The 17148-nt window shown below is 53.1% G+C and overlaps 1 protein-coding gene across 1 annotated transcript in view; it reads right to left on the bottom strand.

Moving 5' to 3' along the window:
- Positions 1-993: 993 nt before the first annotated feature.
- The window catches only part of NECTIN1 (nectin cell adhesion molecule 1), a 62793-nt gene continuing 46638 nt past the window's right edge, over positions 994-17148 (bottom strand). Inside the window, exons 5-6 of the mRNA XM_030231316.2 lie at positions 16067-16218; positions 994-7332 (exon numbers count right to left, since the gene is read on the bottom strand). Of these exons, the coding sequence (XP_030087176.1) occupies positions 6791-7332; positions 16067-16218 (694 nt within the window). The 3' untranslated portion in view covers positions 994-6790. The remainder of the gene's footprint in view (positions 7333-16066; positions 16219-17148) is intronic.

The raw sequence follows: 17148 nt of genomic DNA, 5'->3' as shown, positions 1-17148 counted from the left end.
GATCCCAGGGAGAGACCCCGGGAGCGCTCGGGCATTTTGGGGCCATTTTGGGTCATTTTGGGGTCATTTTGGGACCATTTTGGGTCATCCTGGGTTCATTTTGGGGCCATTTTCGTTCACCTTGGGTTCATTTTGGGACCATTTTGGTTCATCTTGGGTTCATTTTGGGACCATTTTAGTTCATCTTGGGTGCAGCCCTGGCTGGGCTCTGGTGCTGCCCAAGGTGCATCCATGGACACCTTTTAATAAATCCCTGCTTTATTCTTTAGCTCCATCTAGTCTCTGTTCTAGCTCAGCCTGCACAAGGCATCAATGTGCCCTGAGCTCCCCCTGAGCTCCCCCTGAGCCTGCAGAGGGTTTTGAAGCCCCATTGCCATGGCAGGCACGTGTGGCTCTATAAAACATCCTCCAGTGTCCCTGCATCCTGGCCCTGCCACCAGCTAATTCCACATTTCTAGGGAAATATTGACATTTTCCCAATAGCCTGTCCCACCTGCTGCAGCCAGCACTGAGAACTTCCTCACCACAGACACTTGTCCTCACTTTTCCCAGATTTTCCGATGGATTTTCCTGCCCTGTGTTTTTCTAGCAGTTTCTTTTGAAGCTCAGGTTAACTTTGGGCCTCAGCCAAGGAATTTCACTGTTTACATCCACAAAGGGAAGCTCTCCCAGCCTCCTGAAGCCTGCACTGGATCTGCTGTCCAGGAATTCCACACAGAACCACCATGGTGTGCAAACCCAGTAATCCCAGCCACCTCCTCCAGCCCTTTGCTGGAGATCTCTGAACCCTTAACCTTCAACCCTCTCCTGCAAGCAGCTCCCCTTCCAAAACACAAACACAAATAATTGGAATTTCCAAAAAAAACACTGCAAATCCTGGGATATTTCCATCCCAAATAGTTGGAAATCCATGGTGCCATGTGGGTCCCCTCACAGCTCCCTCTGAGTGCACGACGACGCAGCCACAGATGCCCCAGAAAGAAGGAGAAGGTCTCTTTTTTTAAAATTCTTTATTTATAAAAAAGTACATTTTTTTTTTCCACAGCTCAGCCACTATTGGTTTTTTTATACAAGTAAAAGGAAGGGTGATGCAACACCCCACCCACACAAATTATAACCATGAAAATATCCCCCCCTCCCCAACCCAGGACTCCAAATGAACAAATTACAAAGGATGGAAAACAAAACAAAACAAAAAAACCAAAAAAATCCTCAAAAAAAAAAAAAAAAGAAAATTAAAAAACCCAGAAAAAAACCCCAAACCGAAATCATGAAAGTCCATTACATTTTATTATTATTATTATTTTTATTTTTTATTTTTTACAAAAGCACTTACAACACAGATTACAAAATAAAAAAAAAAAGAAAAAAAAAGAAATTGAAGAAAACAAAAAGTGGGGTTGGGGTTGTTTGTTTGTCTGTCTGCAGTTTCAATTCCACAATGATCATTACAGCCAGAGGACGAAGAAAAAGAGAGATAAAATCACTGGAGCTGAGGAATCATGTTTTAAAAAAAGAGAAAGGCCAAAGAAAGGAAAATGCAGACCCTCAAGGAGAGTCCCTCCACCAAGAGCAGAGGACCTGACCCCGTGTGCTCCTCACATTCACCCAGGGAACCCCCCAGTCCCAAACCCAAGCTCAGCTTTAGGCTTGGCTTTCCTCCCCTGGCTGATGGGCTGAGCCCCTTGGCCCCACTCTGGGGGAGTTTGGGATGGATGGGAAGGAGCCAGGACCTTCCCACCCTGCAGGGATCCCCCTGCTCACCCCAGGGAGAAGCCCAAAGTGGCAGCAGGTTCCCTTGGGGTGAAGGGGTGGCAGCTGAGGGGCTGTTCCACAGTAAAAACAGTAAAAACAGGCAGCAGCCACCCCGTGCTGGCAGTGTCCCCTGTCCCCACAGCCTGCACAGAGCCCAAACTGCACTGCTGCCACAGCACAGCTGCAGGGAAAATTAAAAGTTTCTTTTAAGTTTGTTTTTTTTCTGGGTTTGAACCTGCTGGCAAGCTGGGACTAACCCCATGTCCTCACTCAGAGCCTGCAGGAGTGACCCAGCTGAGCCCCACAAGGGCAGTGGGGTTCTCCCCTCCATCTAATCTGCTCCCCAAACCCCAAAATCTGTGTGTGTGTGTGCATGAGAGGTTGTGCACAGCAAAGGGAAAGGGCCAGGCAGAGCAGCAGCTCCATTCCAATCACAATCCCTTCTCTGATTGCCTCCAGATCAATCTTGGGAGTCTCTCTCTCCCTAACCCTCCCTGATTTTTGCTGAACTGTTGTTGTGTTTCTTTTTGACTCAACATCAGGAAAATGGCTCCCTTTGTCCCTCATGTCTTTGCAGTCAATTTGGTGCAACCATCTCAGTTTGTTGATTTATTTCATGAGGAAATCTTCAGGTTGGTTGGTTTTTTTTTTTTTTTCCCTGCTTGAATGAGAATGATTTAACAGGAAAAAAAAAAAAAAAAACCAAACAACAAACCTGGTAATTAAATAAAGGAAAATAACATCACTAGGGTGAATTGCAATGAATAATGCTAGAGAAAAGCCCCAGCAGGGAAACAGCTGGGGTGTCTTTGTACATAAAGCAGGGGCTCATGTGGGCTGTGACACAGCTCTGTTTGCTTGCCCAGCTCCCTGAACTCCCACTGGGAAGGAAATGGGGGATTGGCCCAAATTCACCTGAATTTTGGGTCACTGAGCTCTCTCACTGCCTGCTCAGCCTCCCCACCCCCTCTGAGGTACCCCGAGCTTTGTCAGCCAGGATGAGGCTGGGAAGAGGGAAAAGCACCAGGGATCCCTGCCAGGGCAGGTGATGAGGCTCTGACCCCAGCCCCAGCAGGGTGAGAGGGTTCCCCTGGCAGAAACCCAGCCCTGGGGGCCACACCAGTTTGGGACTGGTGTGAGATGGGACATGTCCTGCAGAGCAGCAGCTCCCTAGCACCGAGCTGGAGAGGACAGCTTCCCTCTCCCAGCTGGAAGCTCCCACTCGCCCCTTGCCCAGTCCCACAGGGGCATTCCCACCTCCTTAGCACCTCTGGTGAAAGGGGGGTGGGAGAAGCAGGGGGTTTTTCACTTGAGGCAGCCTGAGGGTCCCAGAGAGGTGGCCCAGCTCACGTGTGACACTCCAGCCTGACAGAATCTGCCCTCTGAGGGAAATTGGGGCACAAAGGGACAGGTGACACCATCAGCAGAGCAGAGACCAGCCCAGGCTGGCCCTGCTGCTGAGCCCTGCACAGCCCCAGCTCATTCCCTCCCTGCAGGATGCACGTGGTTCTTCACTGTGGCCTCTGTCCTGAGCTCACCCCTGCACTCAGGTGGGAACAGGGATCACTTTCTGCTTGGTGATGCTGGAAAAACTCATCTAATTCCCTACAAGGGTCCCCTCAGAGCAATTTAACCCAGAGAAGAGAGTGATGCTATTACTGGATCAAAACCAGCTCTCAGATGAAGCATCAATCTGATTTTCTTCCCCCACACTTCTTTTCTCTTCCACCTTGCTATGGATTAATGGCTAATCACTTGGCTAATTACCACCCCAAGAGTCTCTTGGCCATCTAGCTGACCTTGCAAGGGACGGCAAGAAGCAGATGACAGCACAGAGGTGGCATTTCTCCATGGCTGAGGTGATAATTGCACCAGGGGAGCAATGCTGAAGAGCTCAAGGATGAGAGAAATGCACCACTGAGCCTTGAACTCGCAGGGTGCCTCGCTGCTGTGCCAGGCAACGCTGTCTAAGGATCTTCCACTCCAGGTTCTGGGTGAAAAATGATCATCTGACCCCTTTTCTGAGCTACTCTGAGCAGGTAAGTGGCTGAGCTAAGGCCTAAATTTGGGCTGGTGCAAAAAGGGCAGGAAAAAGTGCTGCAGCAGGAAGGGAATGGTGTTCAGGCTCTAGCTTGGAAATCCCACTTTGCTCCACTCTCTGCTTTCCTTTCCCTTGCTCCCACTGGGATTGTGAGCCCTCAGTGACATTGTGCGAATGGGCAATAAATAATCCAAGGAGGCTGCAGCTCCAAAAATGACACCTTCAAAGGCAAGCTAACTACTCCCAAAGCAGATTTCTTAGGGTTCCTTTGGCCACCCCTGAGTCTGGGAGCAGCCCTGACCTCTCCCAGGCCCTTGTGCCAGCCTTGGCACCTTTGCTCTTTAGGACACAGAGCTGTGGGGTCAGCCTGGTGGGAATTGTCCACACCTGAGCAGTGGCCTCAAGGTGAAGAATCACTGCAGGACCCTGATGATTTTATAAAAGATTGTTTTCTTGCCCTCAGAGGGTGTGCCTGGGCTGGGGGAAATCTGCAGGGCAGGGTCTGTGCCACTCATCTCACAGGTGCCTGCTGATGCCTGCCCAGAGCTTGGTGTTGCACTGCCACCATCCTGCTCCCAGCCTGCCTCTGGGGCTCAGATCTAAAGGATTATTCACTCCAGAGATGGACTTTGTTGGGAATTCTCCCTGCACCACACACTGAGCCAGATCACAGGCTCTCCCTCTGGGGGAATCAAAGCCCTGTGTGTGCTGCTCTCCCAAGGCACTGGAGGGAAGTCATTCCCACCCCTAATCATCACTAATCAGAGCTCTGGAGAGATGTTAAGAGGTTTTAGTCCCTTTATTGGGGGCTTTCCTGCTAGCAGGGTGCTCCTGGTGGCAGTGGATGGACCTGGGGTGGTTCAGCCTGAGGGATCCCAAGGGAATCTCTGCCTGTCCTGGACCTGGGAGGACACAGAGCATCCTTCCTGTGGCATGTGGCTGTCGAGGGACTCTGCCTGTCCTGGCTCTGGGAGGACACAGAGCAGCCTTCCTGTGGCATGTGGCTATCAAGGGACTCTGCCTGTCCTGGCTCTGGGAGGACACAGAGCAGCCTTCCTGTGGCATGTGGCAGTGGTGCCAGAAGCCAGGAAGCCTGAGGGGCTGGCAGGAACAGCAGAGAGATTACAGCCCTACAATTGGATTGCCCACTGCCCTACCCCACTAATGCAATCAGAGCACGCTGGGGATGGCTCAGGCTGAGGTCTGCACCGAGCACCTCACAGGAAAGGAAAGCTTTGGAGGCTGCCTGGATCAGAGATCTGACCTTGACTCATCTGTGTGGGTCTGCCTCTCCAGCCTCCTCCCTTTCTGCAGCAGGAGAACCGCTGTGGAACAAAACCCAGCGGGTAAGGCAGGAGGAGAATTAGTCCTGCTATTTTTAGATGTGCATGATAATACAGCTCAGAAAACTGGGGATTTCTTTTCAAACAAAAGATTTATTTATACATCGAATTTAAAAAAAAAAATTTATAACCCACAAGAAGAAAAATAAGCCCCAACCCAGTGAATCTAATTTGGAGATGGTCGGTGTGAGACAGAGGGCCCTGAAGTCTGGAATCCCATTTATTCACAGAGCAGAGATAGCAGCAATCCAAACCTCCCCAGCACAACGCCGTGGCTCAGGGCAAGGAGGGAAAGATCAATACCCCAGGCTCAATCCCTCCTACCCTGTCTGCCAAGCCTGTGCTCAGGAGAGGGATGTGATATTGGAAAAGTGGCAATCGATGCCACCTACGTGGTGCAGCCACGGGCTGGGGCTGTTGCTAGGGGAGAGAGAGAGAGAGAGAGAGAGAGAGAGGGAGAGAGAGAGAGAGAAGAGCACCCCCGTGCTCTGACCAAAATAAAAAATAAAGTGTAAACACATGACAATTAAGTCTTAGTGGTATAATAAAATAAACCTCAGGGGCTGGTCCTGCCCTGCCTGGGTGTGCAGAGCGTGGCTGAAGGCAGTGAATGTGTGGAAGCAAAGTGTCCTCAGTTGGTCCCTTCCCCAGTGGATGTGCCCGGCACAGTGGTGCCCCAGTGAACTGCTCTGTGGCTGGTACCAGCGACAACAACAGCAACAAGAACAAAAAGAGCCAGCCTTTCTCTGAGCCATCACAGGGGGGAAAGTGTCAGCAATAAATACTCCTTTTCTTTCGTTTAAAAGCACACTCAAACAAAGACAGAAAAATGAAAAGCCAGGCGATAATAAACTGTAGGAGGAAAATGGCAGTTTTGTTTCCCTGCTCTGCTATCAGCCCCTACACCTGGGGTTTGGTCTAGGGTGAATTTTTCCCCCTTTTCTCCTCATTTTCCTTTTATTGAGTCATTAAAAACTGAGTGTGGTTCTCTCCAGGTGTGCAGCAGGCAATGGGAATGTCACCCAGACCCCACCAAAAAAAAAAACCAACAAAAAAAAAGTGATTAGGGGAAAAAAACCCAAAATCCATTCACCTGATAATGGCACCTATGTTTCCATTGCCATAAAACTCTCCTGGCCTCTGTCCTACGGACAGCCCACCTGCCCCCCCTCCCAAGGTTAAAAAACAAACAAAGAAGACAACATACAAACAAATTTCCAGTGTTTCAGGGGGGTGGGAGTGGGAGGAGGAAGCCTCGGGGAGGGAAGGGCACTCTGAGACATGAAGACACAAACAGAGTGTAATATACAGGCTGGGCAACAGTCGTTAAAGCAAAGAGTAACACCTAAGCCACCGACCAATACAAACACCACAGAAGGGGACGAAAGTCGTCGAAGAGAGAAATTAAAAAGCCAAACCAAAACCGAGAGAAAATAATTACCCGACCTCCCGCCCTCCCTCCCGCACGAGAGCCCCGCCCCCCTCCCCAAAAAATGATCCCTAAGCAAAGCCAGGGGCTCTCCCTCCCCGCTGGCCCCCAGCATCCAAAAAGTCTGTGCGGGGCCGGGGCGTGCGTGGGTGTGCTCGGAGGGATGCAGGGGAGGGAGGGGTTGTGTGTGAGCGTGTGTGAGTGTAGCAGAGGGGCCTGGAGCTACACGTACCACTCCTTTTTGGAAATAAAAGAGCCGTCGTTCTGCGACACCATGTTCTCGGCCAGGTCGAGCTGCTCGGGGTCGTACTGGAAGCCGAGTGTCCTCTCGTCGTAAGGTTCGGGGTGGGCCTCGCCCTCGTCCACGGTGAAGTAAGGCCTCTTGGCATCCTCCTCGTAGGCTTTGGAGCCGCCCAGCTTGCGCTCTGCTCCCGCATCCTCGTCCTCATCCTCGTAGGTGCTGCCGCCCAAGGGGCCCGGCTTCTTCTCGTCGTCCGAGTCATCGGGGTACTGGAGGTTCTGGGCCATGGGGGGGTGGTGCTGTGGTATGCCAGCCTTGCTGTAGCCGTTGCCGTACACGTGCTTCTTTGTGCTGTAGTCACCCTTGAAGGTGTGACGCCGGCGCCGGAGTACCACAAAGAGCACCACGGCCACCAGCAGGACCAGCGAGACGCCTCCCACTATGCCCCCAATCACCGGTGTGGGGATGTTCGGCTGCACCATGGATTTGTGATCATCGATTGGAGACGGGGTGTAGGGAAATTCTGGGTAGGAAAAGACAGATGGAAGGGGGAACAGTGTCAAACCATGCGGAAACGCGCCCTCCCTCCATGCTCTCATTGCCAGTTTGGGGTGGGGGGTGAGGGGGTGGGAAGATGAGGGTAAGGAACAGGGAAGGGAAAAACTGGGGAAAGGGGAAGGAGGGGTGTCCTCATGGGGTCAGCTCTGCCTCAGCAAGGGGAAGGTGCCGTGCCAAGCTGGCCAAGCCTCATGCAGGAGCCCAGCAGGCTGGAAGCAGTGGTTGCCCTCCCCAGCCCTCCTGGTGCCTCCAGGCGTGCTCACATCCCACCAGCCCCGAGTCTCGAGTCCGGACGCGCTCCGTTCTACCAGCTGACAGAATTCCAGTTCCAGTTTCCCTCAGAGTGCTCCTGGCAGGGAGCCAGACCCCAAACCCCACCCAAGGGTGGGCATAGACAGGTGCCACGCTGGACCCACCAGCTCTGCATCCCTCTCCTCACAGCCCAGCCCAGATTAGAACCACAGCAGCAGCACCTTGTGATCCCCCACCCGCAGGTGCCCTGGGGCTGCACAGAGCTGCTCAGAGCCCTGCTGGCTCCTGACCTCTTGTGCTGACCCTGCAGCATGAGGACACAGCCCTCCCACTGCTTCTTCCCCTTCCCTGGCCAGCACAGCGCCACTCCTCCTGCTAATCTTGCTCCTACCCTGACCTATTTAAAAATAAAATAAATAACTCAAAAGGAGGAAGAGGAAAGAGATGAGAAAGCAGCTTCTCTTTCATGCAGTTCAACACCTACACTTTGGCACAGATAAAGTTTGAGCCAGAACTTCAATCAGCCTTCCTGGGCACAGGTACAGCCCTGGCTGAGCTCAGAGCCTGTTGAACATCCGTGTCCAGCAGGCATTAAACACCACTGGTTGTCTCAGCCCTTCACCTGCCTCCCAATTCAGGCAGCAGGTGCCCTGTCAATGCCCTGTGGCAGCCTTGAGACCTCTCCCAGTGCTTTTCCCATCCCCAAGGCCTCTCTGCCAACCCTGGAGCTTCCCGGCCTTCGCTTCTTCCCCCCATCAGCCAAGGAGAGGTGCAGACCCAGCAGCAAAGTCAGCATCCCTGAGCACGGCTGGGATGGGGTGGTGGGCACGGAGGGGCTCAGAGGCAGCAGATTCCAAAGGGATGAGAGGCAGTGACTGCTGCCCACCCCCCTCCATGTCCCTGCTGGCACAGCTTAGCCCAGCCGCTGAGGGAGGGGGACAAAGGAGCTTTCCCCAAGTGAAGGCACTGCAACAGCTGCAAGTTTTGGACAAGGGCACTGAATTTGAGCCATTGCTGGCCTGAGCCATAAATGTTTTAGGTTTTTTTGTGCCTGGAAGATGATTAATTCCTGCCTTTTCTGAAACATCAACCCAACAACAGCGTCTTGGTTTCTGCAGTGCTGACTTGCCTGGAGCAGAGCCTCCCGAGGCTGAACCCACACAGAGAGCAGCCCGCTGGGCAGAGTGGGCTGGGGGACAGATGGAGGGTCCCTGCTGCAGCCAGAATGAGGAGCAGGATGCTGTGCAGGCAGGAGCCAGCATTCTTTCCCAAAGACAGCCTTAGAGAAGCAGCAAGGGCATGTCTTGCAGCACAGGGAGCTGGGGCTGGGCTGTGGAAAGCCAAAGCCACATGTTGCATCAACAGAAGGCCTGTCCCAGCCAGCTGGTTAATGCAGAGCCTCTCTGCAGGGACACCAGGGACAGTCACGTCCCTCCCCTCGTGGTCCTGCCTGCTGAGGGCTCAGCTTCAACCACACAACATCCACACTGCTCCCTCTGCCGCTGCCCAAGCCACCCCCCCAGGGCTGCTCCTTGCTGTGCCAGCCTCTGTGGTGCCCAGCTCCCAAAGCTGTGCACGGAGCAGGGGAGATCTGGAGGCTGAGTGGGAGCAGGGGAAGCCCAGCAAGTCCCCATGGGCTCAACCTTTCATTTTCCCACAGCTCTGAAGCCTCCTCACTCCCTGCTGCTCCCTGCAGCAAGGCTGACTCTGTGCAGGGCCCCACAGGTCCCAAAGCCCACCCTGAAAGCCCCCTCTGTGGTGTGCAGAGCCCCCAGACCAGGCAGATCCCTCTGCCTCCCAGCTCTGAGAACAGATCTGAGAGGGGAAGGCTGTGCCTGATTTCTAAGGGAGCTTGGCCCACTTTCCTGTTAAAAGCCTCATTAACACCCCAAGTTGGATGTGTGAAGACAAAAGGGGGGATGTTTTCCTACCTTTCTCAGGAGATATTTATTTTTTCCCTGCTCTTTGTGCTGCCCACCCCTCATGTGGCACTCACTACCCCTGTGCCACCCCTGTGGCACTGCCAACACTGCGGATATGAGCAAGAACACATCAATCCCTCCATCCATCCATCCATCCATCCATCCATCCATCCATCCATCCATCACCCATCCATCCCTCCATCCATCCATCCATCACCCATCCATCCATCCATCCATCCATCCATCCATCCATCCATCACCCATCCATCCATCCATCCATCCATCCATCCATCCATCCATCCATCCATCCATCCATCCATCCATCCCTGGTGGATTTCACACATCGCTCAGGCAAGGAATTATTTTCTCCCCTCATCCCATCCCCACCCTCTGTTCCCATGCCAGAGAAAACAAACCCAGATGAGAGCAGGGAGAAAGAAAGAAAGAAGAAAGATGGGGGAAGACCAAATCACCCCCTCCTCACCCACAGAGCCCCTCCCTTCTCATCCTCCCTGCGGTGCCAGGCCCAGGGGGGCTCTGGGGGTCCCTGGGTGACCCTGGGGAGGAGGGGGTCCGGCCACTCCTGAGCCTGGCACTGCCACTGGATGGCGGCACAGACCCACGCTGGCTCCGGAGCAGGGTGGGCACTGCCCCTCACCGGGATGGCAGCGCTGTTCCCGAAAGGAAGGAGGGGCTGTGCCCTGTGACAAGGTACCTCGGCATTGGCAGGTGGTGAGCAGGGACCAGCGTGTCACTGTCACCTGTCCCTGCATCCAGATCCATTAACGACAGCCAATCCCACAAACTGGGATCCACCCCCCGTTTCAAACAGAGCAGCACCAAGGGGAGAGGGGGAAGTGTGGGAAAGGGATCCCCTTTTTTTGTGTCCGAGGGGGGGCGTGAAATTTCTGGAACCCGGTGCGATGCCTGAGCGTGGTCAGGGGCCCCATGTGAAAAATCCATTAGGAAGAGCCTGGAGAGAATTAAAGCCCCTGTGAAAAGCAGCCTGGAGAAACAGGAGACAGCGGAGCCGAGGGAGGGGAAACAAGCCAGGCTTTAATGCCAGCATGAAAAGCCTCCCCCCCTGCCACCCCCCAGCCCTTATAAAAAGAGGGAGTGCTGTTTGAATAGGAATTAAAGCAGCAACACTATCTGCCCGTGCCCGCCTCTGCCAGCTGTTGCATTCAGCCCGGCTTCCTGTCCCTGTGCCAGCAGCCAGACCTCGGGGACAGCAGCTGGGAGAGCAGGCAGAGAGGCAGGAGGTCACCCCGGGCTCAGCCTGGCACCTGGCCCAGCCCACAGGTTCTCTTTGATCCCTTTGCAAGGCTCCAGGCATCTCCTGCCCTCTTCCTGCAGCAGCCCAGGGCTCAGCAGGGAGGCCACAAACTTCCCCAAACCTTCCCTGTTGCAAGAGTGGCTTCAAAAGTGCAGGTTTGAAAGAATCCCATCTTTCTCTTAATGCTGTTTTTCAATAAAAATGAGGTGCATGCAAATCATCACATCTATCCATCAATCCTTTATCTGCTGCTGTTTTGAACCTGCTGGCCAATTTTAGTGCTGTGTGACAGAAGGAGCTGAAATTATCCCTATCAGAAAGCTCCTGGAGACGGCTGGAGTGGGATCCTTGGTAGAGGTGGGAGCCAAACCTCATTAGACATCAGAGAACCCAGAGGGACAGGAGGCTGCTCCCAGGGGAAGGAAGGGCCCAGATCAGAAAAAGGGTATTTTTAGACACCCAGTAATTCTTCTGTGATATGCAGATCCACTGGAAATCAGCTTTCAAAAGCTCTTCTGCTTATCTGCTGGGATATTTTAAAAGACTGCTTCCTGTGGACGTGTTTTTCCTTTAAGCCCCATTACCATTCCTTTTCCCCTCAATCCTAAGGACCAAGGGAAAAGCCAGCACCAGCCCAAATTCTCCCTGTAGCCACGGCACTGAAGAAAATGTCAAACTCCATGAAGAATTATCTGCTGGACACGTGTCAGCCCAAACTCTTCCAGAGGAAGATTCTGGATTTCCTTCTGCCTTGGGAACCAAACATCCACACAATGTGAGCAGCAGCTCCAGGGAGGAACAGGAACCTGAATTCCAACGTATTCATGGGGCTCCCCAGTTCCCAGATGGCCCCAGCAAACACAGAAATGACCCTGCAGGGTTTGCTCAGGAGCCAGATTGCTGATGGCAAAATTTCCCTGCCGGAACAGCCCACGCCAAATTATCCCAGGACTTTGCTCGTGTGTGTTAAGTTATGTACACGAGGGAAGATAAGGAGAAGCCTCGGGACAAAGCTGCAATTTGAGAAGCCCAGAGCACTGCTGACCTTCTCCCTCCCCCCTGCACCTCTGCATGTCCATCTTTCCAAGCTTTCCTCTCCCTCCCAGGGGTTCCTGCAGGGCGGGTGGGGATGGAACAACCACTGGCAGCTAATCCAGCAGTTCAGCAGCTGCCCCTGGCCTTTCAGAGGGTGACAGCTTTCGGGCCAGATGCCAAACGTGTCTTAGGTTTTAATCCCTCTCTCAGGTCACCTATCCCCTGTCAGTCAAGCCCTGCTCCCGTGGGGGCTGCTGGCACAGATGCCACCAGACAGGATGCACAGCCACTCTGGAGGATTAGCATCAGCCAGACCCCCCCCAGCCCCACATCCTCCCACCTAAATCTGCCTGGCTTTGGCAGCACCTGCTGCAGGAATTGGCATTTAGGACTTCCCAAAAGGGCTTTTCCCAGCCTGGTGCTGTGTGGCAGCAGCTCCAGCGAGCCCCAGGCTGTTTGCAGTGACCTTGCTGGGACGAGAGCGCTGCTGGTGTGTAAATAACTCCCTGCTGGGAGCCAAGCGAGCAGGGGGGGTCAGCAACCCCTGCCAGCTTTTCCTCCCCCCCAGCCTGTAGCACATCCAAGGCCAGGGCTGCAAAGCTGCTGGCACAGGCTGTCTCTGCTCCCCCAGCTCTGGGAGTCTCCATCCAAGGTCCATTTGCCATTTTTTTCCCTTTCTCCTTGTGCTTTGTCTGGCTGAAGCCAGTGCACAAGTGGGTGAATGCCTCCTGCACAGGGCCAGGGCGTGTCCATGCTCTGCTGTACCCAGAAGAGCCCATGTTCATGGATCCATGGACATTCCCACATGCAAATGTTCCATTCCTGCCCTGTGCAGGAATTCCCATTTCCCAAAATTCCCATTTTCATCCTGCCCTGTGCAGCAGGGCATCCCTGTGCACACAGGTTTGGGCAAACCATTTCCGTGGCCAGGATGAAAATTGGGAGTCTTAGGTGGGAATATCCAGGGCCAGGATGAAAATGGGATCACACAGGTGTGAATGTCCATGGGCAGGACAAAAATGAGATCACACAGGTGTGAATACCACAGGCAGGATGAAAATGGGGTCACACAGGTGTGAATGTCCATCGGGGTCACACACATGTTAATGTCCATGACCAGGATAAAAACAGGATCACACACATGAATATCCATGGCCAGGACACAAATGGGATCACACAGGTGAATATCCATGGCCAGGATGCAGACTGGGACCAGACAGGTGAACATCCATGGCCAGGATGCAGACTGGGATCACACAGGTGAACATCCATGGCCAGGATGCAGACTGGGACCAGACAGGTGAACATCCATGGCCAGGATGCAGACTGGGATCACACAGGTGAATATCCATGGCCAGGATGCAGATTTGGATCACACAGGTGAATATCCATGGCCAGTTCTCTGGAACTGTCTGTGCAGGACCACCACACATGTGCAGTCCCTAAGCACAGCCTTTTATTCTGTCCCCACTGCCTGTAATAAATAGTTACATGTCACACTACATGGCTTGCCTGCGACTGACAAAGGTCCTGCAAGGCAGGAGAAGCTATTAGGGGAACAGATTGCTGGAATAAAATATTAAATTTCCACTTATCAATCTCTTTAATGCGCCATAACTCTCAGAGAAGCGTTCAGCCTTCTCCCTCTGAACAAATTGCCCTCCCCATCAGGGGGCTGGACCAACCCTGCACTTTTCCTCTCTGGGGCCTGGAGGGAAGATTTTGGGTGGCAAAGAGGGGGAGAACAGGGAGACAGAAAGGGAAAAAGCTGCTGCAGGGTTTTCTCTGCATCAGCCCTCTGTGTTGTTTCTTTTTTTCTCCCAAGGCTGGCTGCTCACTAGATTGAACTCCATTTATTGCATGCAGCTCTTGAAAGAGGTTTCGTGGTCCACTGACAATCCCTAAATTGCCTGCAAGACCCAAACAAATGTACCTGTAATAGCTGAGAGAGGAGGGTGAGCCCTCCCCAGCACTGGCCTAATCGCTCCTTGGGGAGAGCTGGATAAACATATTCAGATCCCATGAATTATTAAAGGATTTTTATTTTTTCTATGATGTGGTGCAGGCCTGGCCTGTGGGGTTGGCTGTTAATCCCTCCTCACAGGGTAGCTGTGGGTGTGCCCTTCATCCCCTCTCATTTAACCTTAACCCCACAGCCAGGACCTTTGGGAACCAGCTGAGATTAGAGGCAGGCAGGCACCAACCAACCCCAAAAATCCTGCCAGCCCCCACCTCCTCTCTGCAGGTGCAGCCTGAGAACGATGCTCTGTTCCAGTCCTTTGTAAAATACCAGGAAAAGACAATTCCAAATTCCAGAGGGGGAAGCCACAGCCCCTCGTGTCTGGAGGAGCCTGTGCAGGTGAGCTGGTGTAGCCACATCAAAAAAGGGCAGGAAACACTCAGAGAGGGCTGTGCCTGCTGCCCTGACACCCCAAATGATATGGGGGAGGCTGGACAGGCAGGAGGACAGCCAGAAATGGACACAGAGGCTATGGAGGGATGGAAAGTGAGAGCCTCTCACTCTCAAAGTCTTCTTCAGTCCCTGCTCCCCCTCCCTCTGTGTCTGAGGGCTGACCTTGGAGATTTTCAAGCTCAGCTCAGGGTTTCAAACGTGCCCCAAGGTTCTGGACACTGCGTGGGATGGATTTCTGGTGCCAAAGGGAGTCAGCTCCGTTTGTACCAGGCACTGCCCCAGGAACGCTGAGGTGACAACTCCCTGGAAGGGCCAGCAGCTGATTTTGGCCATGACCTTGCCCTGGTTTTGGGTGGCTGGGCAGGGCTGGACACAGAGGGCTTTGTTCTGGCAGGGCCTTTGCCTGGCACAAGGAACAGCCCCCAGAGAAATGGCAGCACCAGGAACAACTCAGCAGGCAGGGATCCAGGGCAGGAGGTGTGAATGAAAGGCCTGCTACAGTGATAACGATCATAAACAAACACCGGCTAATTAGCATCTAATTAGCACATCCCATCCCTTGACCTCCAAGCACTGGGATAGAGGAAGCTTAGCCTGGTTTGCCCAAGTTAGAGAGGGGAGCTGAGGGTGCCAAACACGGAGTTATTGCTAATTTTAGCTGCCCCAGACTCAGCTCTGTGCTGCTCAGCATTTACCACCAAACTGGTGGAGGGGGCTGGGGTTTCATCACCCTCAGGTCAGACAACTCCCCAAGGACTGGGGTGGCAGGAGAGGCTCTGCCTGCCTTGGGCTGGACAGAGGCAGAGGTAACAGCCCTGGGAGGCTGTTCTGTGTTCCCCGTGCCTTGGAAGCCCCCAGTGCCCTCATTCACCTCATTGCCCACCCTGTCCGGGCTGTTTGCAGCCCAGAGCTGGCTGCAGTGTGGCTGTGCCCCACCTCACTGCTCCAAGAGGCACTTCCAGCCCTTCTGAGAGCCACCAGTCACTGCCTGATAACCCAAATGGCTCCTTTTGCCCCAAAGGAACGGGATAAATGTCCCTTCCTGCTCTCAAAGCACCCACAGCCACTGTTCCCCCTTGGTGCAGTCTCACAATGTCACTCTGACTTTCAGAAATCAGGTTATTGCCATGTGTTATTTCTTCTCTTGAAGCTATTTCTTGACATGACTTTCTCTCCCTGACACTACCTAAGCTTGCCCACACGCCTTTCCCTCCCTCCCTCCTGCTTTGCAGGCCATCAGATCCCTTCTGTCTCTGTGACATCACAGCATCACTTCCCACTGCCTGCAGCCTGGGATTGTTCCTCCCTGGAGCCCAGACAAAGCTCCTCCAGCCCCCACAGGGATCCCTGGCAGGCAGGTGAGTGAGCTCACAGAGCAGCACTGCAAGGAGCTCAAATGAAGGATTGTGAGAATTGCCCAACACCAGGAACACCAAGCACCATCCTGGACAAGTGACCCACCCACCTCCTGCCCTTCTGGCAGTCCACATCCTCACCCTGCCCCTTGTTCTGATCAATATCTCCCTGACCTGTGCCTCTCCTGTTAACATGTACAACAATCTCTGAATCCAAAGCAGAAGACAAGGGGGGAACAAACTGAGTTGGTGTCAGGAAGAAAAAAGACCACGAGAGGAAAAGAGAAAATCCACAGCAAACCAATGCAACACCAGCACAAAGCCAAGAACCCCAGTGCCCCACTTCCCTCAGGAGATTCCCACCCTGAAAGGAGACAGTGTGATGGAGGAGATGGAGCTGCTCACACCTTTGTCTCCCTCCCCACCTTTTCTCCACGCTGTCCTACCTGTGACATTGACCTCCACCAGGCCCGAGCGTGTCCCGATGGCGTTGGTGGCCTCGCAGACGTAGGTGCCAGCCACGCTGTAGGACACTGGCCCTTTGAAGTAGATGGTGTTGTTCTGGATTTCCACACTCCCTGGCAGGGTCCCGTTTGGCCTGGGGGGGGGACAGAGATCATGTTTGACCCCCCAGGTGACACCTCAAGGTGACACCAACGTTCTGGGTCTGTGCTTGCCCTTGGGCAGGTGTGGAAGCTGGAGGTGCTGGCTGGAAAATCCCCATTAATGTAGGTAGGAAAGGGACACAACCTGAGCCTGTTTTAGCCCAATTTCCTGCCCATTTAGCTCTCCTATCAGCCAGTGTTCATTTCAAGGACAGCAGTGTTGATTTAGAGCCCTGCCCATGTTGGAACAGCCAGGTAAGTGTGAAACTGGAATAATGCAAAACTAAACCCGGAGATACAGAAAATAAATTGACAAAGGCAGATGAAAAAATTAAAAAAAAAAAAGCCCCTGTGTGTTAAGAAAAGACACACATGGCCTGGTTATTCTTAATTACTGAAGCAAAGTAAAGTAATTACTCCTCTTAGGCAATTAAAAATTACTCAAGTAATTCCTTCCCCTCCTCCCAACCCAAATGTGCACATATTGTCAGCAATTTATAAGAAACAAAAGGGAATAACGGGGGTATAATTAGGATTGTAAAGGAGAGCCTGAATGCATGTATTCTGTGTGCCTACATGGACACATATGTACAGAAAACACAGTATTTCCAGCTGCATCAAGCCAACAATCCCAAAGCTGGTGGAAAAACACCTCAACCATGGTCCTACAGAGCCCTGAACCTACAAAAACAAGAGCACAGGGTGCTCAAAAGGGTGGTGTGGGATGCTCCTCTGACAGCTCTCCTGACTGCTGCTCATCACCATCCAAATGGGAGGAGAGGAAAAGCACTGCTGGGTTTTACACTCCAGGCACAGAAATGGCCTCAAGAGGCATCTCTTCTGCCTTGGGTGAGTTTTTGCCTCTGAGGCTTTCCTGGAAATGTTGTGAGGAACCCAGAGAGCCCCTCAGAGTTTTAAGTCAG

The sequence above is a fragment of the Serinus canaria genome, chromosome 24 (assembly GCF_022539315.1).
Source record: "Serinus canaria isolate serCan28SL12 chromosome 24, serCan2020, whole genome shotgun sequence".
Lineage (NCBI taxonomy): Eukaryota > Metazoa > Chordata > Aves > Passeriformes > Fringillidae > Serinus > Serinus canaria.
This window is presented reverse-complemented; position numbering and strand designations above follow the sequence as displayed.